The sequence below is a fragment of the Salarias fasciatus genome, chromosome 23 (genome assembly GCF_902148845.1).
Source record: "Salarias fasciatus chromosome 23, fSalaFa1.1, whole genome shotgun sequence".
Taxonomy (NCBI): domain Eukaryota; kingdom Metazoa; phylum Chordata; class Actinopteri; order Blenniiformes; family Blenniidae; genus Salarias; species Salarias fasciatus.
In genome coordinates, this window is record NC_043766.1 from 19,590,224 (window position 1) to 19,614,063 (window position 23,840).

At 42.0% G+C, this 23,840-nt stretch overlaps 1 protein-coding gene across 2 annotated transcripts; it reads right to left on the reverse strand.

Moving 5' to 3' along the window:
* Positions 1 to 299: 299 nt before the first annotated feature.
* On the reverse strand, positions 300 to 23,617 carry shdb (Src homology 2 domain containing transforming protein D, b). Of its 2 annotated transcripts, XM_030083808.1 has the most exons (8): positions 23,359 to 23,617; positions 22,277 to 22,654; positions 20,249 to 20,399; positions 17,284 to 17,505; positions 8,329 to 8,406; positions 7,285 to 7,459; positions 4,091 to 4,210; positions 300 to 1,358 (listed from the first exon to the last, which is right to left on the reverse strand). In XM_030083808.1, the coding sequence occupies exons 2-8, from the start codon at positions 22,604 to 22,606 to the stop codon at positions 1,172 to 1,174; spliced, it is 1,263 nt and encodes a 420-aa protein (XP_029939668.1). In that variant the 5' UTR covers positions 22,607 to 22,654; positions 23,359 to 23,617; the 3' UTR covers positions 300 to 1,171. The 2 variants fall into 2 exon arrangements, with proteins under 2 accessions (XP_029939668.1, XP_029939669.1); XM_030083809.1 differs by lacking the exon at positions 8,329 to 8,406.
* Positions 23,618 to 23,840: the final 223 nt, after the last annotated feature.

Here is a 23,840-nt window from a genome sequence, read left to right on the forward strand (position 1 = left end):
TCTATTTAGAATACTATTTAGTATATTAAGCATATTTCGGCTGGACAGTGAACCCAAACCCTAGATGGCAGAGGTTTACCTCAGACACAATGCACTATCCAGCATGTAAAAAGTTGGCCAGCTCAAACTATGGACAAGTCCAATATGTATAATCAGACATGTTCGATGCAGGACAACGTCGCCAATATTCACTTTCAAGTTTGAGTCTTCTTCTGTCTTCTCTGCTTTGAATGTAGCGTGCACCTCCTGGTGCATCTTATTTTTAAACCAGTCAAGAAACAACAACAGTAACAGGTTGCTTCAAACAAGCCCAGCATTGTTTACCAAGAGCAACACAGGCAAGCAACAACAGATAAAAGTTAGAAAGGTCAACACAAGTACGAATACAGCACAACTTCTCGGTTGCCGATCATGAGCAATCAACGATAACAAAGAGATGTGTCAAGCAAGTCTTAAGCAAAGAACACAGAACGGACTGGAGGGACATGAACAGGTGTGGCTTTGTGTAGAAAATCCTTGGAAATATAACTGCTGCGGGTAGAAGCCTTCTTTCTCTCAAAATAGTTCTTTATGCATCATGAATAGCATTGTTTTAAAACTGTAATTATAGAGCATTTATAAAAATAAAAAAGGTTTTTTTTTCTCTGTCTGTGGATGTAAAATGCAATGTTGTCTTTTACAGCACAATTTAATTTATTGATTCTGGTACAAACATGAAAAATCAGCAAAAAAAATGACTTGCAAGGTTTTCCCCTAACAACAGCAATATTTTCACCACTGTACTCAAGTGTTTTTGTGGAACAGTATAAACTTATTGGTGATCTCTGAACAGGGTCCTCGGTACATTCAGATTTTTTCCAGCGTCAGCTCTGTTAACACCGACTGAGTTTCTGACAGCTGCAAAAGAAATGCAGGGAAATGGATTGAGACGTCTCCTTGGACAACAGAGAGATGATTCTACAGCAAAGATGTATTGCACTCCATGTGAATTGTTCACCTAGTGGTTAAAGACACCTGTTACAACAGAATTCTGCTGAATAATCTCAAGATGTCCAGTCGACCAGGAATAGAAAGAGATGTCAATCTGCAAGGAAAGTCCGGTCAAACATTTGCGTTTGAAGTCTCTCATCACACTGAAATCCTGGAGGTCCAGAAGTAGCGTCCAGGCCAGTCAGAGTGTCTGCACCAGCACCGGGAATAGCAGGGAGAGATGCTCGGCACCTCGAATCGGCAGTTTGTGTGTGGTGTAAAAGTGGATGACCTCTGGGATGGTGTCAAACGGTGGGCTGTTCTGCCCCAGCACATACTTGCCATCTTTGCACTGGGTGAACTTCATGTGCATGAAACCCTGGCAGCTCCTGTGAGACAAAAGGAAAAAAAGAAGTGAGAAAGTGGCGAAAGGATGAACGGAGTACGCTTAACAGTGAAAAAATTGTATAGGAGAAAATTAAAGGACAAATAAAGCCTTTAACATATTTCCACACATTTTGTCACGCGATGATCGTAAAGTCAGTGGTTCCCAGCCTTTTTTCCCCCTACTTGTGTCGAAGAAACGCCATCCACTTTTCTATTATTAACTTTGAGAACATGACTCCCATCAACGTTTATCACAATATCATCAATTAGGAAGGAAAGCACTGGTAATGGATGGACGAGTGCAGTCAGAGGAAGAGAAGAAGACAAATGCTCTGGACTGTGAAAGTGGATTGGCGGAGAGAACTACGCTTCCCCTTCAAAATCTAGGCAGCCACAACAGAACTGTCCCTTTAAGAGCCAGCTAGCCTGTCACGGAGCCTGTCTAATTATAGAAGCACAGGGAAAGACAAGGGCTGAAGCCGGTCACCATAATTATAATTGTTCTAGTGAACTGAATTAAAATTTGAAGAGCAGTGAGACCAAAAACACTCACTGTGACTAAAAACAGGCCAACAACCAGCCGTTGGTGATTGTCCCACTGGCCCAACAGTCAGGCACTGCATGATGCCACTGTTCAGAGTTCACCGAGTGCGTTCATCCTGTGACGTTTTTGGACACTGTTTGAATCTGATAGTAAATGAAAGCCTGCAAGTCTTCATTCATAAAACATGATAGTTTAAATTTGGTGACTTGTTTCAGTGTTGACTCACTTTGTGGTGGTTACTCATTTTTAACAGCCTTTGTGAGTAATATGTTTAATTATTCACATTTCTTATTTATCTGAGCATATTGCAAGTGTGGCTCACATTTTCAAAAGAAAGATGATGCTCAAAACATGCAGATGCTCCACTCCCACCAGCGAGTCAATGTTGCTATTTCAGTGTGTCCTTTCTGAAGGTTAAAGCATTTGTAGCCTTTCACCGACCAGCCAAAACACACAGATAAAGGCTGTGGAAACCTTGAATGAGTGGGGAATTTCCCTGGTTTCTACCACCAGAGTTTAATTTCAACAGTGAAGGTATATAGTAATCTATGATGGAGAATGGCAGGGTTACTTAAAATATTGAGTTCAAACGCAAAAGTATGCCAAAAATGAAAAAAATCTTGAGTTTGGCAAACTTTGTAATTGTTTGAAAGATACTCATAAGTATGCACTTTTCATAAACCCTAAAGCATCTATTCATCCATCTATCCATCCATCTATCCATCCATCTATTTTATCAATCTTAACATCTGAGGGAGCTGACTTGCGCTAAAAGAAGCACAGACTCTAGACAGGTGGACAGTTGCCATGCAGCTCTCCCGAAGAGACACTCCCCAAGCATGCTCTCACATATTCCATAGACAAATACCCTAACAAACATGTCTTAGGATTACTGTAGAAAGCAGCAGTTTCAGGAGAAAACTTACACAGGGAGAACATGCACACTCCAGAAATAATGGCCTAGTTTATGTAAAGCATATATCCAATCAGCAGCCCGTCACACGATTAGAACTCCATTACAGTAACTGAGAAGGACATGCAACTTTTGGGGAGTTACAAGGTCTACCAGCAACAAAGTTAAGAAGAGGTCTTGCAGAATCTAGAACTACAAATTTCAGAGTGCCACAACAATCCTTGGTGATGACAAATTGTTGGACCGATGACCCATTGTGCATGCACAATTAAGAAAAGTTGTATCACAAAGATTACTTTTTAAAGGATTAAATTGCATTACGTAATTCACCTTCACTTTCATACTCATTTAGCTTGTAATCCTTGGCCAGTCTTTGTGTTGAAATCAAGTTTTCAAATCTCAACATTATTTTTGAGTACAGCATTTTGCTGATAGTGGTAAAGCATTAAACCACTGCAAACAGTCAAGGTGGATAGATAGATAGATAGATAGATAGATAGATAGATAGATAGATAGATAGATAGATAGAACCACTTTCAATTTGCTTTCATGTCCCAGCTGGGGAAGTAGTAGCGGTACTGACCTTGTTGCTTGAGCACATGTGCGTGTGTGTGTCAGACCCACTCTACTCATGTAAATGAGTAATGCATGAGCTTGTTTATATGTCAGCACAACACGGTGACACTCAGCGTCTCCCCCTCCCCTCACTCTCCCGCTCCCTCTTCCTTGCTTAATTCCCTTCTTGTGTGTCCCACAGAAGGTAATTCATATTCATTAGTGATTATGTGGAGGATGATGTGTGCACTGAAGTGTGCTCTACCTGCCTGATTACCACTTAGAGGGCCCACTGGGTACAGGGAGAAAGGCCACAGAGAGAAGCCAAGGATGGTGCGAGAACAGAGTGATGATGGAAGAAGGGTGTGAAGCCAGGACAATGGATCATGGAAGTAATTATAAGGGAAAGATTTGACCAGATAAGCAGTATTGTGCACTGCAAATGAGTATCGGGAGAGGAATCAGTGTGGCAGTGATCTTAAGTGAAGGTGATGGTGGAGGGGAAAAAGAGAAAGCGAGGAGGGAGAAACAGATGGAGAGGTGTGGGAGACTGCAAGATGAGAAGCAGAGCTCAGGTGGCTTCACACACACACACACACTTTGCTTGCACTAGTCAGTCACAAAGTAGAAAAAAGAGAGAATCGTGCCATTAAATTGCAAAGCTGTTGATCTGAGAATAACATTAAAGGTGTGCAGGTGTTCAACCACTTGTTGTGTCTCACCGTAGGGACAGGGAGTAGTCAGAGCGGTTGGTCTGACTGTTCCTCACTAAGTAACTGCACTCTTTGCACAGTGTTAGCAGCGACTCAGCCTCCGACCGTGACAATGAGCCATGGTACCACCTGATGAAGCACAAATGAACACAAGATTAGAAATGACAAGTGGTAATTGTTTGCAATAAACATGTCTTTTTCTTTGAGACTAAACGGATAAACTATGTAGTTCTACATTAGAGATGAAATAACACAAAGGATCCAGAGAGAAAGAGACAGTTCTGACAATGAAACCTGGTATAATAATAATGAAACAATACCAATATCAAATAATTGCCATTTTATTTGAACTATATAATTCCAAACAAGTGAGAAAGCACTAACATTTGTAGCATCAGACACTTGGCATGCAATTATGAGAGATGCTGCTAGCACATAAAACATCAAAGTGAAAGAACTATCAGAACTAATACAATTAATCCGGAGGGTGTATGAATGTCTGAATCAAATTTAATGTCAATCCAACCAATAATTGAGGTCCGTCAGAACGCACACACCAACACAAAGATGGGGGGATTACCAAAGTCATTATAATTCCCCCCTGGGTAGCATCAGGGCCATCTCATCTACCTACATAGTCATCAGTTATAAAACTGGAATTACCACCTTGTGGTCGTGTGCCTCCGCAAATCACCAATGAAGCATTAATGTCTGTCTAGACTCATATAATATACATAGTGAAGACTGCTCAGGAATGTAATAAAAGGTATAAAGTGAAGGATTATTAAGAGATAGTACTCACAGCTAGAATTACTTCATCACGGTTTTACGTGTCAGCCAATCAGAAAAGTTGCAGTTCACTTTAAGGTCGCTGGGACCTTCACATCGTATGTTAGGAACTGTATTTAAAGTTTTACTGAGTTGGACCTGAGGCAAACCTGACTTTGCAGGCAGGATCCACCCTCTACATGTTGTCAGGCCAAACAAATGGCAAATATAATTATTATGATAGTTAAAAAATATTTTACGTACAAATACAAATGTTTGGACTGTGGGAGTGAAGTGGAGCACCTGGAAAAAAGCTCATGCATGCACAGAATGAAAATACACACTCCATGCCAAAGAGCCAAAAAGCCTAACGAAAGCCTAAAGCCTGTGGACATGGACCACAGTGTAAAGCAGTACACCATTGTGCAGCCAGTTCAGAAATTATTATTGGTCACAAATAAGATGTTGAAATTTTTAATCTTCTTGCTTCTGGCTCTGGCTTTGACTTATTGTATCACATTTCTATTGTAACAGGGATGCATTGGATGAAATACAGTCGAGAATGCATAGAAGTTTCAGCAGTGATGGTTTGTTAAGACTCGGTATTCATGGGGATTATTGATTGGTTTGAAACTACGTCTATGAGTTAGATATTGAATTGGTGTAATCATTGGTGTTTATGCCACGCAAGCAATTTCATGCAACTGTGTTTTGGATTTGGATTTCAAAGTTATTCCACCTTGCAAAATCTTACTCCTCAAACCCAATATGACACCATACCAAGGTCTCTCAATTGAAGACATGACAGGTACAGTACTATATGCACAAACTCAAAACTCTGCTGCTTAAACAGCTGAACAATAACTTGGATTTTCAAGTCTGTGTAAAAACAGTTTTATGAATCAGACATATGTATGTGCAGCATGTGCTTACAGAAAGATAGACCACAGAAAAATGTCATGCTTTTTTGAATTTAGGATCACAGTAATCCCAGCTGAGTATGAGTGAGGGCGGAGTACAACCTGGATAGATCTCCAATCCATCACAGAGCAAACAGCAAGGGACAGACAACAGACAACACACACAGTCGCGTTCACACCAAGGGGAAATTTAGGCTCACCATTAACATCACATGCATGTTTTTGAACTGTGAGAGGATAACGGAGTGCATGGAGGAAGCTAACACACATGGGCAGAACATGTAAACTCCATGCAGAAAGACCCATATTTGAAAGCATGACCTGCTTTCTGTAAAGAATCCTAACCACTTCCAGGTGTATTTTTAACATAAAATCTATTCAGTTTATCTATAAGTGGGAAAAAAAACACCAATGCAGAATTTAAATAAATTAAGTCTCAGAGCTTTCTGGAGACACTTAGCTGTGAGTTGGACGTACAAGCATGCAAGCAGAGCACATAATGCCTCAGGCTGTTGCTGAGTGGAGTAATCAAAAAACTGCAATTTGCTAACAGCATGACAGAAACACACACACACAAAAAAAATCTAACCGAACTGCTGAGAGTCTGCGATCTAGACGGGATGCCACAAAGACTCATCACCGCCTGTTGTGCACAGCAGCATTTAAGACTCACATATTGTACCTTCAAACAGAGCTGAAGAAACCTACAAAGCTTACACCAGTCCTTGGGAAATCATCAGGGAGTAATGGAGCATAACAATCTTTTTTTGTACATGTAGGTGTTTGCAAGAGTGAAGTAGTGTGTGTGTGTGTGTGTGTGTGTGTGTGTGTGTGTGTGTGTGTGTGTGTGCGTGTGTGCATGCGCAGACGTGTGTTTCTGTGCTTAAGGAGTATCGTGCTTTTGGATTTCATTAGTAAAACAGCACTTTATGTGTGTAGAAACAGCACATAAATTACATCAATGATGTCTGAAATTAAGACCAAAGCGAATGTGTGTTTTAATGACTTAATCAGTTCTCATTCTAACCTTTCGTACTTCTGTGAGCTCTGATAAGTGCTACCATTACAGGATCAAAGTGGTGGAATTAAACGGGCTTTAGCTTTTTGGAGAAATGCACAATATTGAAAACTGCTATCATGACACTCTACAGAGTGGGGTGAATATCTAGGAAAGGCATGTAGGAACATTTACACTACGCTAATTGATTAAATGCAAAAAAGCATTTTTTTACTGACAGTATCATGATACATTTAAATGTTACAACTCAAATATGTGCAGAAGACACATTATCTGGTGTAATTCTACATCAGCTTAGCCATACTGAACTATGCACACTACTGTTTCTTTCCTGTGTACAATCATTAAACAATAGTTTCTTAAAATTTTTCCATATTGTGTTATACATTAAATTGATAGTGAAAATGACAGTTCCCTTTCAAATGCTTCTGAATATAAAAGCCGGTATGGCCCCTAGGATGAGGTTATGTATGGCTTTAACACGATGAAGTACTTACACCTGTTTCTCCAGAGGGAGGGTAGGATCTACTCTCTCCCCGACCATTGCTGGACCTTCCAGCGGCATTCGAAACTTCATCCCGCCTCCTGCCAATGGGCTGGACCTGGGCCCAGAGGGACGCAACCGTTCTGTAGGTGATGAGGAGCGATCCCACTCTGCACCATCAAACTGCACTGTTGACAGATAAAGTGACAAATGGTATTCACACAGCATGCAATTATGAGGGAATAAAACTCTTAATCTGACCAGGGTTAACATTGGACATCAAGTTTGCAAAACTACGACATGCAGCACAAAGCACAGAGACCTCTGATGGACGTGTCATGCTTCTTGACAGCAGGTCCGCGGCTGACAATAACAACACAATCAGCACAATCCTCGTATTATCATCATCAGTGTTCTTATGAGTCCAAGAGGGCACATAGAGACAGAAAGTTGGCATCATGTGTGTCTGTCTCTGGTGCGCATCTTTGACTTGCTTTAAACTGCACCACTGACAGGCAGACACAAAAGAGGTGTGACGTCTTAATGAACCGACTAATCCAAGCAAATCCCAGGTCAGTGACAATTTACAGTTGGCAATTCCTTAATATAGACTGAGAAAATTACGAGCACCAGCTGAAGTGTTATTTACCCCAATTGTGCCTCCTTTCTAGAAATTCAATCTGGGGAACTTCTAATTAAACATTAATGTACCATGGCACTGCTAACTAACCTTACATGAAGACAGCAAATATCCTAATTTCCTGGGAGTTTCTCATGCATGGTTTTCACAACAAAACAAAACAAAACAAAAAAAGGAAATCAGCAAAGAGTGAATGTATAAACCTCCCAAATCCACCACCAGGAATAGCAACAGGCAGATGCAGATGCGGATATGGTGGTTGCAGTTGACTGGGGGTTCCGGGTGGAGGTACTGACAGATGTAGGACAACAACATGGTTCACGCAGGTCATGGCAACTGGATATGTGTGTGTTTAGACTGCTAAGAAAGTAGGGGAAGGGGGGGTTGGTGGTGGTGGTGTTCAGGGTGAGAGGTCACCTAGCTCTCTGACGGGGGGCTCCTCCTCCAGCTGACCCACCGGGGCAGGCCAGGGCAACTCGGACAACTCCCTCATTTCTGATAGAGGGGGAGAGCAGGGAGGAGGCGAGAGAAAAGGCAGAAAGAAAAAACAGCAGATGGCTTTGAGCAAAGTTAACTAAAAAGTGAGAGAAAATAGTGATGACTAATAAGGCAAGACTTATGCGAGACTTTAAAGGGGGGTTGGACAGAGTGACAAAGAACTGTGATGTGATAGAGGTGGCAGGAAGGGAAGCTCTGGTGAGAGTGGGAGAAGAGGCAGGAATGTCATTAACGCTACTTCCTGTCATGACAAGTAATATCATCCAGTTCACCTCTCCTTGCTTTATCGCCCATGTGAAAAAATCACAACGTTTGGGCTTGAAACCCTGTATTTTTTTCAAATTATCCAGGGAGATAAAAGGGAAGAATGCTGAGAAGATAAAACGGCAAGAGGAGCAGAAGTCATCAGCTCAGTTATTTTTAGGCATCTGAGCAAGACACTTCAAGATATTGTCCCTCAGCTGTAGATACAATGAAAACAAAAATGACTTCATTTGCAACGCAGCACAGTGTGATAAAAGAGAGGAAGCGTATCGAGGCAAAATGCTCAAGTCAACGTCCTGCCTACAGTTGGAGAGCAACAGAAGGTGTGTTGTTGTGAGACAGGACTCAAAATAGCTAATTATATACCGCGGCAGGCCACAATGTACTGTAACAGTCATTACTAAAGTCGAACACACACACACGAACACACACATGATGCCCTTTGCCAGTTCCGCACCGTACATTCAGCTCGGCTCCCTCCAAAAACGGATTACAAAACAAATAAAAGGAAAAGAGGAGTAACATCTTAATGAGCCGCCAAATCCAAAGACCCCCCAGGCCTGCGACATCAAAGGCCATTTGAATGGGCGTTTGGAGAGAGACCCGGGCTGTACATACATGCCTCTCTCCCTCCTTGGTTAATTATTGAGCAGGCAGACACACTCAGCCACTTTCTCTGGCTCTCCGTGAATTATTGATGCATGGCGCAGTACAATGGCCCCATCTGGAGTGGGCCGCACCTCCGCTGAAGCCAGGATTAAAGTGTGGCCTGGCACTCCTCAATGGGCGACACACACGCAAACACACAGGTCTTTACACACCAACAGATATACCTGACACCCTGAAACAACAGCGCTGCCACACTCCGCTGCCTGACAGCTCACCACCACTTCACATTTCACACCTCTAATTCTCAAGAAAAACCGAAATAGAAGCGTGGAGAGGAATTTAACTGAGAGGCAAACAAAACTACTGCAATGAAAAATGAGACAATTTATTACAGATTAAACATGTTGTCACCCTTCTGAGGTGGCAATAATCTCAGAGAGGGTGTCGCAGAAAGACCTAATTCTATAACAACTTTTTTAACATTTAAGTGGCTGTGATCGCCTTTCACAAGTCAGTTTGTCTCATAGTTGTGACTATTTTCTCTAACAGACTGCTCAGCAATTAGAGCATCTCTACTGGAGATTATTCTCTGACATCTGAAGTGTTAAACTCAATGCACATGTTTGCATTATTTCAAAGAAACATTCTAGAGTGGATAATGAATCTAAATTATTATTTAAAACGGGACACTTGCTTTAGAATGTAAAATGAGTCTCTTGATCAGAGGGTGAAACAGAGAGCATACAACAGCGAGATAAGCCTTAAATTGTGCTGTTAGCTGGAAATCACAACTCAAACCTACTCACATAATCTAATTGGTCATTTACTTGATCAGTCAAAGTCAAATTTTAAGCTGCAGGAAACGCTGAGTCTGCAAAAAAAAGAAATATATAAAAAAAGCTAAGAATAAGGCCCTGTGGAAACCTACTAATGACATAACAAGACCTGATGGAGCACCATCAGCAACAGTGAGACGTGATGTTTAACTGACTAAATGAGACAAATATTCAAATATGATATGAACAGATTAGATTTCAGACCAAACTGGGTTTTTTTTTCAGCTATAAAGCAGCCAATGAAATGAGCTTTGTGTCCACAGATCCAGCTTTCAATCATGACCCTTCCTAAATAATAAATTACTTTGATGAAGGGATTCACACAAGCACACATGTCCACAAACAGAGAGGAAATTGTCAGAGCCTCCCGAATATTTTTGCATTTCTGTGAACGGTTTTGCAGAACAAGAAGCTGACAGGATAGAAACATTCAGACACGTCAAAAGATTGGACAGAAGATGGTTTCAATATAAAGATGAATTATAAATAACTATGACATGCTGCACAACTGCAGCTAAACAGTGATACCACCCTTTAAAGTCGTAGCTCTGGGCAAAAAGTATATTTAACCTCAATAAAGTTCCATCACTGTAAGATTTTCATAAACATTTCTGACATGTTTATTCCCCATTTCTACGTAAATTACTAAAATAAAAGTGATACGTTGTGACTATTGTTCATCCAGATGTTTACAGAGCCACCTTTTGCCTGGACTCTGCATGCTCGCCCTGGTCCATGCGGCAGTGAAGTGGTCAGCGCTCGACCTAAGCTCAACTGGCATGGCCCATTGTACTGCATGTGGGTGTGTGTCTTGGTTTGTCTTTCTGTATATAAGTGACAGACTGCTGACCTGTCCAGGCTGTGGATACACCATCGTTTTTAACATTTGAGTCGGTGATCTTTCGGCCTTTTTTTCCAACCCTTTCTTTCCCCACAAATTTCAGCTTGGGTAAAATCTGGCTTCAAAAGGATAAAATAGATTAAAGCGACTCAAATCTGAATTAATTAAAAAAGAATTAAAAAAAAAAAAAAGAAAGAAGAAGCACCAATAAAAAAAAAAAATCCTGTCTTTGGCAGGACCTAAAGTCCTGTGAACCAAAAGGTGAAAACATGTGCAGCTATTATGCACACATATTTAAATGCACACCCTATACCATTATGTCAGTCATTAGTGAACAGGAACATCTGGCTTCTATTTCCTTTTAATGGGACGCTGTGGATCTGTCATTCACAAAAGGTTGTTTTCTTCAATGGAGAACAAAGGGGTCAGTGTTTTACAGACAGAGGCACTCCCACTCTTAATGTGTACAGCTGCAATTCTTCATTAATACTTAAAAATCTATCCATAAATAAAAATGTGTCTCTTAAATCAAATATGAATAGTGAGACAGATGACAGCAATCTTGCCAAAGTTTCATGTGTCAGGTACGTCAACTACAGTACCTGCAAACAATTACCACACATTTCCTGAGGGGGAGGAAATGACCAGGCTAAGCTTCCCTGTCCGCGGCTCACAGAAGACTCATTGCCTTGGGTGACAGATAACTGACTTTCCAAGCACACCAGCTGTTTTTTGTTGTTGTCATAATTAAGTAGGAGCAGACAAAGACAATAGAAAAGCTTCATTAGGTCTATTAATGGAGGCATCTGTTTCTTAAATGGCCTTAGCAGATCTTATCTCTGCTCACAACTACCTTCTGTTGAACTGAAAAAAAATCCCATAAACACAAACAACTGCCACTTTATGCCTAAAGAGTGGACAAACCCACGCATACAAGTTCCCCTTTGATGATATTTATCCACCATTTTAACAGTCTGGAACCTACATTAAGCCCATGTCCCTGCGGATCTGCAGTGTTTACCTTGTCTTCCTCTCTGTCTCCACCACTCCGTCACCCATTCCCCAAGTCCCCTCATTATTTCCTTTTCCATATTCCCCTGCTCCTTTACTCACTTGACCTACTCCACTTCTATCATTTCCCCTCTATCTCTCATAATGGTGAAAGAGGATGAGCTTCATTGGTTTTTCATAGATGTCACTAAAGGTCTTAGCTGAAAGACAAAGGAAATTATAAAGTGTCAGAAAAAGAGGAGCAGCACGAGGGAGAAAATCTGGCCAAGATAAAAAGGGTACAAGTGAAGGACAGAAAGTTCAGCGAATGTGCCAGTGAAGTGACAAAGAGGCTGGTCAGACGTCCCAGAGGCCTGCTTAAAGCCACAGAGAGTAACATCAATCAGCAAGGCAAATCACATTTAAAAAAAAAAAAAAAGTATTTGACCTGCAGGTTTGCGCGCACACACACGCACACGCTCACACACGCACGCACGCTCACACACACACACACACACACACACACACACACACACACACACACACACATGGCCAGGTGTCACACAAACATTCATTCATATTCATTCATTCAATTATTCATCAAAATGTAACTTTTTTTGTTTTTTTTACTTTTGTGTTCTGTATGTGACCATAAATGACTCCATGTAGTGCCTTAAAAAAAAAAAAATCACTACTATATTTCTATTAACATTTCACAAGACAGTAGCACATTCTTCTCAGTGTGTGACTTAGCTACGCTCCCCACGAGCCACACTGATGGTTTACATTGTGTCCTCCAGTGGAAGGAGTTTGTTTCAACAACATTTTCTTTTGGTGTAAATCCAATTACTTCACTGTAAAGCAAACTGGCAAATGATTTGTACCATTAATTAAACAATGTTTGCCCCCTTCTTCCATCAGTGCCATGAATGCTTCTCTTTTGTGTAATTGTTCAGAACCACACAGACCTTTCCTGAAAATGTTGGAAAATGTGACACTTTCTCTTCAATCACAGCCTGTTCCAAAGGTACAAGCCGATGCTTAAAGCTCGTTTCAGGAGTTTTGAAAGAATGACGTCTGGAGGTTCCGCCCTCCCTCTGCTTTAGTGAGTGACCAAGCCACGCCCCTTTAATTGTGCACGCTCATTACCCGTGGGCTGAAAATGCCACCGAGTCCTACAGCATCCTACATGTTTAGCTGTTTACGGTGGATGTTCAGCAGACAGTGGATATATCTGAGGTAAGCGGGGCGGCTGCTGCGGAGCTAACTCACCTCTGCCTGGGCGAGTGGGCGTGCTCTCTGGCTGCTCGCACACTTTGACTGACAGCATGACAAAGCGGAAGCTCGAATTCTATTGGCTGAAGCTGACCGGCGCTTTTTCAGATAACATGGGGGTCTATGTGACGAAGCTCATAAATAAATTTTCATATTGCTTTATGCTAATATGATATTATAGTATCGAACCAGACTGACACATTTAAGCTCTGTTAAAAAATGATACATACATTATAAAACGAATGGAAACTCCGGACACGAGCTTTAAGCATCGGCAACATGCTTACAGTGAGAAGTGAACTGTGAACTCATTTTATTGTTCACCCTTCATCCACATAATTTCTCGATTACTTTGTTGACCTCAGGGTCACTGGGGCAATCTCCAACCAATCCCAGTTTACAGTGGGTGAAAGGCAGGACACATCTTGGACAGATTACATAAATCAGATCACAACACACTGTAATACACACCTATGGTCAATTTAGAGACATGAAGCAACATCAGTGTTATTAGTATCAAATGTAGGGGGAAAAGGTAAAAGCAGTCAACCCCATAAATGCACAGGGAGAACATGTGATCTCTAATGTCAAAATCAAATTTCAGTTGCAAGCTGTTCCTTGGAAGACAAAGGATAGAATGACATGTGATATGTATGTTAAATACATCAAAGCCATTGCAGGAATACATGGAATCACAGGTTTGTCTTGTCATTCCTTATTTTAAGAGTTCATAGGAACCTGAAGCCAAAAGAAATAAAAAAACACTTTCCTTCACCATTACTTTGTTTTACAACTAATGCATTCAAAGTAAGAAGTTTCAGCGAACAGCCGTAGTCCTTCACTTTTGCCTAATGAGCAGCTGCACAAGAACAAGTGGAAGATAAGTGCTTTGCTCAATGGCACCATAACAGTAATTGCAAGGGGTGGTGATGTTATTCATACACCTTTCCAATCCTGTTTTCCAGATGATTTGTAGTGCTCTCATCATGTTTTGCATTTCCTTAATCCTCCTCAGTCATAGCTGGAAACACATGGCTAAAAGCTACTGATGTGGACTGTGAAACATGAAACATAAATACTGCAAAATCCCACTCCTTTGTTCATTAGGTGTGGCCATCACAAATTTAATAAAATGCTGCTTTGATTAGCTCACTAATAATGTGCAATGGCCACAGGGTTTATCGCTCACTGCTGGACGGTGTATTAACTTCCAGGGATTAATGACTGCAGTAATTTGAGTTGGATGGTAGCAACTAGCTACAGGTTTGTACTGGTGTAATGAAAACCCACTGGTCTGAAGGCGCTCTGTCATGTCCGACTCATGAGGTGCCCTGAGAGAGGCACATGAAAGTGAACGTGGCATTTGATGGGAAACAAGTAAACGTTTTGGAGACGAGCCTGTTTTTGAAATCAAACAGTTGTCATTTTCAATAACCACACGGGCAATTACATTTAAACACTGATAAGCTGTGAAAATCACATTCAAAGAGGCTGAAAAGCTCCTGTGCAAATGCAGTACATGCAAATCCACATACAATGTGTGCCAGCGATCCTCCCTACTGCCCCACACCCACACATTCAGCTGTGCCAAATCCATACATACAGTCTATTCTCACCCTTGAATTAGGTGGCTGGTGATAATCAGAGCTGAAGAGAAAAACCCATGTATGTTCATGTGTGTGCATGTTTTGCGAGTAGGTGACGATGAGGGTCTTGGGGCAGATCGCGATGCCCCTCTTTGGCCCCTGCAGCAGGTTATCTGAAAGAGTGTGTCACATCCACAGGGAGGGAGGGCTGAGGGGACAGGTCTGTCACTGCTGCTGTGTTGGTGTGTATATGTGTGAGAGTGTGTGCCTGTGTTAGCGGATGACTGATTGCACCCTGCCACAATGGCCTTGACTCCCCCCTCCTCTTCATTCGACTCACCCCGACACAACCCCCGACCATTAATACTGCTCACCACTGCTCCCCACAGGAGGCGTTGGGCCTCAACCAACATCCTAGGAGCTGCCACTAAACATATCATAACCTTGGGTGTCCCTTTCTGGATCTCTCCAGCATCCTCAATATTCATTTTCCTCGGTCTTCCTGTATTCTAAAGTGCAATGCTTCCTTTCCCATCTTTTTTTTTCCTTCTGTTTTTTGTTCCGTCATCATCCTCTCATCTCTCTATGTCCTCAGATGTAGGCTGTGTGCCTAGCAACGTGAGAGGGTCTGGGAATATGGATTAAATGTGAGAATGGAAAATGCTGTTTGTATGTTTACACTTCACTGCTCTGGTCTGCTCAGACAGACAGCATGCCAACTCAGAGTGCTGACTCCAAATGGAAAAAACAAGGGGTCAGACGACTGGAGCTGCACAGGCGTTTTCCTCCACTGCCTTCTCTAATGGTGCTGTAAGCGCTCCTCAGCTGGAGTGCATAGTGTCTTTGGCACAAAGAAAAGAGGCAGAAAGCAAGAAAATCACAGATAAAGCAAGGATGAGTGTGAAACTGGTGAAAGGTGACACTGGCTTTGTAAATCAACAGCTGCGCACCGTCTTTTCAAATAATCGTCACTCTTAAATCGTTTTGTCTCCTTGGCTCTTCTCTGCTTCGTGCTACTTCAGCATGAACACATAATGAGTGTATCCACCTCTGTGTGTAGATCAGGGTGTATTTAGACAATGGTGTAGTGACCATGACTCTTATTAGCAATGGATCAGTCATGCACATGTAGGCATGTAATTAACTGAGGAGAGAGAACGAGGGGCAGAGCACAGAAAGAGGGGGCGAGCAGGAATAAAGGGGAGCGAGGCTGATTTATTATCCCATCACCTTGACCTTGGTGTCTTAAAGATGCAGCTCAATTAAGCCAACTTGGCCCTGCATAACTTGCACTGATCCACTTCTCAAAGATATATCAGCTCTATTCTGTTTCTCTATACTTCACCATCCCTCTTATTTTCACTTTGCTCTCCTTTTTTATTTAAATCCAATAAAAAGAACTGGTATGATTCATCCTCCGAGGGAAACTTTAAACAAAATACCAATTATGCACCAAATAAATTGGAAAATACTTGCAATAGGATCATTGTTAAAGGTAATGGAGGTAGCTGCCTTGTTCTTCTAATGGAAACCTTTTCTTATTTGACAGCAGCTATTCCTTTCTCACCCACAGAGATACACAAGAGACCTTTGTCAGCATTAATGATCATCGTGGAGGTTGTGGTCACACACATGTGTGCAACCAAAAAGAAAAAAAAAATCAATAGTGAGCAGAAGGTGTTTGAATGTAAAAAGGGAGATATGTGCTATTTGTACAGAGACTGTGAAAGTCACAGCAACCCCCATCTCCAGTTAAAGAAGACTTTAGAGATGCACTGACAGGGGGTACAGCACTAAATTAAAGGTCAAGACAGTTAGATGATTATTTTAACACGAAGTATCAACAGCAGGGATCGCTGTGTGCTCTACAGAAAGCTTTAACCTTTTGAAAAGCCTCTTTCGGGTCTGGCTTTAATCATCTTCGCTAATTCCACTAAATGAGTCCCTTTAAAGCAAGATCTTTAAAGATAATCATTGTTCAGATACCACCCGGAACTCCAGTCTGCAGTTGTTGGGGATTTTTTAAAAAAATAATTTTTTTCTTAATTTAGGACACTTCCATACAACCCATAGCTGTATTCCACGCAACTGAGAGTACTGATTAAGTCTGGCAGCTTGGACCCAGAAAAACCAACACTTACCAGAAGTTGAATGGACTATGATTAACTGTTTGCTATATAAGCTGTTGAAAATGCAGGAAAACACCGGCTTTTCAAATACAAAAACTGTGGTCAAATCAAGCCATTTTAGTTCGTTTGAATATTGTAAAAAAAAAAAAAAACACATTTATTTGCATTTATTGTGGCGTTTAGCTTTAATAGTCTAACTGCCATGGTTTTGCAGTTTAAAGGCAAGGGCAATTGACAATCCAGTTTATGCAGCTTACTGCATGTCTGGAAATCTATCTACAATATGCTTGACCTTGTTTATCTTGACTAAAGAGTTATTGCACTAAACTAATTGTTCTGCTTACCTGCAAAGGCTTTGGAGATGTGGTCCTTTTTCCATTCCCAGGGTTGGTCATACTCATCGGCCGGTCTCTCATCATCTTGCGGCAGCCTGCTGCTCTCTTTTCCCTCCTCTTGAGACTCTCCAAACACAAAACCCAAGCATTGGCCTCGCTCATCTTCATAGGGAGTGTCATAGAGCTGTACCCCTCCACGCATCCTTCCTCCACCAGAGCCACGCTGCAACTCTGTCAATGCACATTAAGAATGGCACAAATTTATATACGCAAACGTTGATAGATTTCTCTGATCGTTTGAACAGCTGCAACAAAAGGCCTGTTGAGCTCTAATGTGACATGGCGAGATAAGTGATGACATACATTATACGTTATGTTTACGCTGCTTGCCACAGCTTCAGAATGAAGGAGAATTAACCAGGCATTGGGCTAGGTGCTGAGTGGCAACAAAGCAGACAACCCCTCCTCTCATCCAAATTGAATCCTTGCAACAGCTAGCATGCTTCACCACAGCATCCCAAAATCCCTTGTTAACATTTTCATCACATTCCCAGTAGGATCCAATCAAATGCTTCCCGGCACCTGCACTAAAAGGCTTCGAGATTACAGATGCAATAAAGGAGATGAAGTCTGATTTCTGCATCAATTAGAGTCCGTAGACCATAGCGGGAAACATCAACAATGGCAGTTGATATATTGACCTCAAAAATGTACCCTTTAAAAAAGCAGGTGGTACAGACAAGGGAGAAAATGATAGGGTAAGCATCTTTTGTGTCTACGCCTGGCAGTCTCACAAAGAAGCAGATACATTCATTTGAGAAGGGAAAGGGTCCTAATGGAAGGGTTTGATGGTGAAATGAACAGAAAAACTTCAGCCTTCACACAACAAGACACAGCTATTAGACCACCCTGTGATCACCATGGTGACCAAGCAAAGGCCCCGAGGAAAGACCCTCTGAAGAAAAAGGTGGAGGGGAATGGAGAGAGGAGGAGCAAGGCGGAGAGAGGCAGAGAGAGTGATGAGCAGCAGAGGGAAAGGGAAAAGGAAATGGAAGCAATGAGGAAGGGCGCTGTGAGAGGACAGAGGAGGGAGGCAGGGCGGCTGTCACGATTTGATGCTAAGTCATTGAGACAGAAGCACAGCGGGGCTGGATGTTGCTCTACCTGTGCTGGGAGCCCGTGGTGTCGCAGCGACCACGAGATGGAGAAGATGAAAGTTGAGTGATAAAAACAGACGCAGAAAAAGTATAATGAAAAATTCACAGGGAACATGATAGAAAACACAAGACGAGAGTGGGGACAGAGTGCAGAAAAGCAATTTGAAAAAGTGGCAGATATTGAAGATTGAGAAGAACGGCAAGAAGGTAGGTCTGGTGAGTGTTTTAGCATGCAGATGAGCGCCAGCTGTGACACAAAAATTGTCTCCTAATGAACCAAACTCAAGAATCATGGCTGGGTTGAAAGACACAACCTGGAGAGAGAGAGGTTTTCAATTAGATTTACCTCCGAAAAGCATAGTTAGATAAGAACAATGGTATGTCTTTAGGAAGTCTTTATTTATTTATTTATTTATTTATTTTTTTTGGGAGGGAGGGCAACTACAGTATACAGTTTCAATCTCACATCTGTCTTTGCTGCTTCCCTGTTTTTTAATGAGCAAAAACAGACTGAAACACACAGACAAAAGCAGGCTGACAGACAGCCCAGGAGTGACAGGCTCAATTCAGCGTCATTGAAAGAACTGTGACAATGCTTTGGCAAATGCTCTGCCATCACCACTGTGAATCTAATCTCTCCAAAGGCTCCATCCAGCTGCACTAACAATAGATTTTATTCCAGGTTTGTCACTTTGGCAAGAGTTTGGGATGCTCTAATCACTTATACCTGATATTATGAACTTCACTGGAAGAGAAAAAGAGCAGCACCAGTGACAACCAAGAGAGGACAAAGCATACAATTTACCAAAGGACATATTAGAATGACAGTGAAAGACTCCCCCGTGGGCCAACAAGAGCCCTCCAGATGAGGCGAGATGGGGAAATGGAGAAAGCGGAGGGGGCAAGCTTTTACACTAAATGACTGGGACAGACCGGAGAGAGAGCAAGGGGAAGGGGGAAGACAGAGATGTTATACGAGGAGAGACAAATGGAAAAGGATAGATGTGAGATAGACAGTGTGGGAGAAAATCACAAGGGAGGCAAGGGGTTTGAGAGTGGATAGTGAATAGACTCTTTAAAAAGACATTTCATGAGGCTGAGAACCGGCTCAGCTGTGATGGGCTAAAACACACTGAAGTGGGCTGTAAGAACACTCTAACGATGAAATGCCCGCTAACAAATGTGGCAGTTAAAAGGGTCTCACACAGCAGCTGTACATTCAACAAAAGCATAAATTGGCTGAACTATTAGCAATAAGAATAAATCAGAAATATTACCCTACACTGAGAAAAAAAGAGTTAAAAAAAAATGCACTGTATAGGAAGATCTATATGTTGAGATTACCAGATTTCCAAGGGCTCAATGTAGACTTTATTTGTAAACAAATTAGCATGTCATTCATGATTAAATGTGCCAAAAATTACAACAATGAATTTTCAGAGGAGTAGATTTAGTTCACCCCTTTGAATTGTCCACTTACTGCCTCAAGGCAATGGTACTTCATTTGACCATTATGAATACATAAGGAGAAGAAATTATATGAAGCAATATTTGCATTTTATGACTGCACCATTTACATTTCTCCCTTTTGCACTGGATTTGACATTGCTCCATTTCTCATATATATCACTACAGGGAGCAATAAATTTCATTGGTCACGGTTCTTTAAAATGATAGCCTTCTACAAACGCATGCTCATTGTAGCCCAACCAAAGGAAGAATTACAAACTGTATTACTTCAGGTATTGATCTGAGCAAAAAATAAAGAATGAAAAACTACATACATCACAATACATAAAATAAGCAGTGAAGCCGACCTGTGATGACCCTCTGGGCCTCATATGGCTCCATGTATCCATTATTCTCACAGGGAACAGGTCCAGGCTCTCGTTCTGGTCGATGGTCCAATCGAGCATCAAACGGATCAGAATAATCTGTGTCCCCTGCCAATGGAGCCGACGGTACCACCTACAAGACAAAACTCACACTTACTCAGGAAAAAATACTTTTTTCAACCTTGATCTCTGTCTTCATATGATGAATAAAAAAGAAAATGCTGCAATTATTATTTTTATATCAACATTCTTGAAGCGCCTTTTATCAAGCACTAGAATGAAACACCTGACTTTAAGTATTGAAGGACGCACACCCACAAACCCAATGGGAATGTAAATGCTAAAAGCAGGGACTGCTGCACAAACAATAGCTCATCAACACCTCAGATGAAGGCAGGGGCACAACACTTATAACAAGTAATCAGCTGCTCACTGAATGGCCCAAGAAACGCTTGATTACAGACAAAACACTTTGGAGCTGCATCACTTAAGGATGAAAACTCATATGTTTACTCTATCACATACCATTATCACATCTGGAGAACCGAAGGAACACTATGTTGAAGATCCTTTTTAAAAAACACAAAAAACCCTCTGTTGTTATTACATGACAGCAGCATGTAGCAGAAAATCATCACCGAGGGTCTGAGGTCTGAGGCTAACCTTTTCTGGACTATAGGAAGAGAGGACAGGGATTTAATCAGCAGATATCAGGTCATTTGTTCATTTATGCAAGCGCAGGAGAAAAACCATACTCATCTGGCACACTGACAGCAACTTCAGCAACCATATGGTATCACACACACAATACACACACACACATACACAAATACACACAGACATACATGCACACACACACACACACACACACACACACACACACACACACACACACACACACACACACACACACACACACACAATCGCTCCTATGAAATCGCACTCACGCACATACACAAACCCAGAAACAAGTATATCCTTTGTGTCTCACTCTCTCTGACAAAGGAAATCACTGTAGCAAGGTTCACTTCCCAAATTCCCACTGCACACGTACACGCCCTCACAAAATTACATTCTAATCCCATGTTGATTCTGTAACAGGTTATCTATTGATGCACAGGAATCTGCAATGTTAATTAGAGTGCGGATGTTCCCACAGACCATGGGAAATTAATGAGAGCATAGGGAGCATGAGGCTGAGAGGGGAGCTTTTGACTCCAGTTAAGACTATTACCTCAATCCACTTCAACACTTTTGCACTTGTAGCATTTTCCACAAGTGGAGTCATGATTTAACTGGAGTGATGAAAACCTTGAAATACTCTTTAACTTACTCAGCATATGTGAGTTGGCCTAATGTGCAGACCATTTCATTGTAAAACCTTCCCTTCTGCTTCAGTTTCTCTCTCAACATCTGCCTGAGCCTCACCTCTCAGTTACTATGTTGTCACACGCTGAATAGAGAGCCAGAAAAGCACCAGGATCCTGACGATATCAACGGCGCTAAAGTATAAATTATATCTCCCTGTGGCCCTTGACTCATCACCACACAACATACTGTATATGGCCCCTGACATGTGCTAGTGTGGGGGTCTCTCGCTCTCTCAGCTTGGAAAACTAAACCCTATTTATTATTTATGTAAGGACATAAACTCAAGGGACTGTGACCCTCTCAGATTCAATGGTCCGCTCAAGCCATCAATAATTCTTTCTTTCATCTACAGTCTTGAATTTATGTGGCACGTGGGATGTAATGTGATTTATGTAAACAATGCATATTTGTGACAAACATTACCAGTCACTTGCTTATGGAGTCTGATCAATAAAGCTGTCACGTTGATGGAAATGGGATGGGAAAGACAAGTGGGGGAGAGGGGTTTTTTTTCTTCCTCACTTGCTTTCCCTTCATTTCTGCTTTATGGGACAGAGGACCCTATAAAAATCTTCGGTCCTCGCTGCCTCGTCCCATCTTAGAGTGCCTATAAAAGTGTGAAGAAACTGAGGGTCTTACAGGCTCTTGCTGGTCCTCCAGAGAGATGGCACTGAGGAGAATCTTCGTGCGCCCCAACTCCTGTGAGTCGACTTTAATCAGTCTGTGTTTGGGAGACTTCACGTCCGCATTGGATAACTTCATAGGAGACCCATACACTGGTGTGGCAGGGTCAGAGGTCCCAGATTCCCCCCTCGATCTGTTTTCAGATTCCTCATAAGGATCTTCGAAGTCCAGGTCTCTCTGGAGCCGATAGGCTTTGAGGATCTCGCTCTCTGAGTAGTCTGGCGTGGGTGGCTGTGGAGGGACCTTCCTGCCAAAGCTCAGGTAGTCTTTCAGCCACTTGGCCATGGCAACGCAGCTCCAGACGCTGGTGTGTGATGAACTGACAGCAGAAGGCTGCAGGGGGCAGACAGGGACAGACAGAGTTATTGTTGACCTTATTTTGTTCCATGAGATTGTATGCGCTGTATATTGGATTTGCTCAGTGGGCTTGAGTTTGTTTCATCATAACTAAACAGTCTAAAGATTAAAATTTAGTTTCAATTATATTGTGGACTATATCCAAAATTTAATCCAAAGGTCTTGATATTTCAGAAAATCCACTTTTAAAAAGGATTATCTGATCACAGAGTCACAATCCGACAGTTTGTGCGCTTTACGTGCGCTCCTGATGTGACATTAAAAAGCACCGACAGCTGGGCTTTACGCACTCCTTTTGTTTTACGCAGGGAGCAATAACGTCTGGCATCTGGACTTTGCCCAAAGGCTGCAATTACATTTCACACCCTTCAATAAACTGCGACTTTATCATGGTGATATAAAAGTAAAGACAAAGACTGAGAGAGCATACTAAAAATTCACGTGGAATGAAAGAAACACAAGTTGTGAGAAATGAAAGAGGTTTGCTGACTTTTCTGCTGAGACTCTTCTAACGTGGAATACAACAAGTTTAGTGCTTTTGCATAGTTTACTTGGAAATCCGCGAGCCAACGCAAAACAAAAACAAAACAAAAAACTATTTTGACATTTCTAAACAGAGACCAGACTGAGGGGTTTAAATAGAACCAGAGAGCGCAGCGCTCCGCAGCTCAGCCACTTACCGAGCCAGTTTAGTCCTCCGGTCACTTTAGGTGCTTTATCCCACGTTTCTTCATGTCGATGCCAAAGACAAAACACCAAGAACTGACAAAACCTTCCACTTGTGACAGCTTCTGTTCCACAAAAGCCTCCGGAAAATAAAGAGAAACCAGCACCTCTGTGCACCACAACGCAGACTCGCCGTGAGATCCGCCGGAGTTGCTCCAGCGACTGACAGCAAATGTGCGAGTGAAGAGAGCGACAACAGCTCCGAGAAAAACTCAGCCGAGCGATTAAAGGGGAGGCGCTTCGTTCCCGGGGGAATATCCTCCCGTTTCTATTCGCAGTCAGCCGACCGTTCATTCATTGAAATATCAGTACATCACACGGGCTGCAACAAGAGGCACATCCTTCCTCAAGAAATGCACGAGAGGAACAAATGAAGATCGGAATCAGGGAGATGAAACACCAGCCCGCGCGGATGCGCTCCGAAGATACAGTCCTA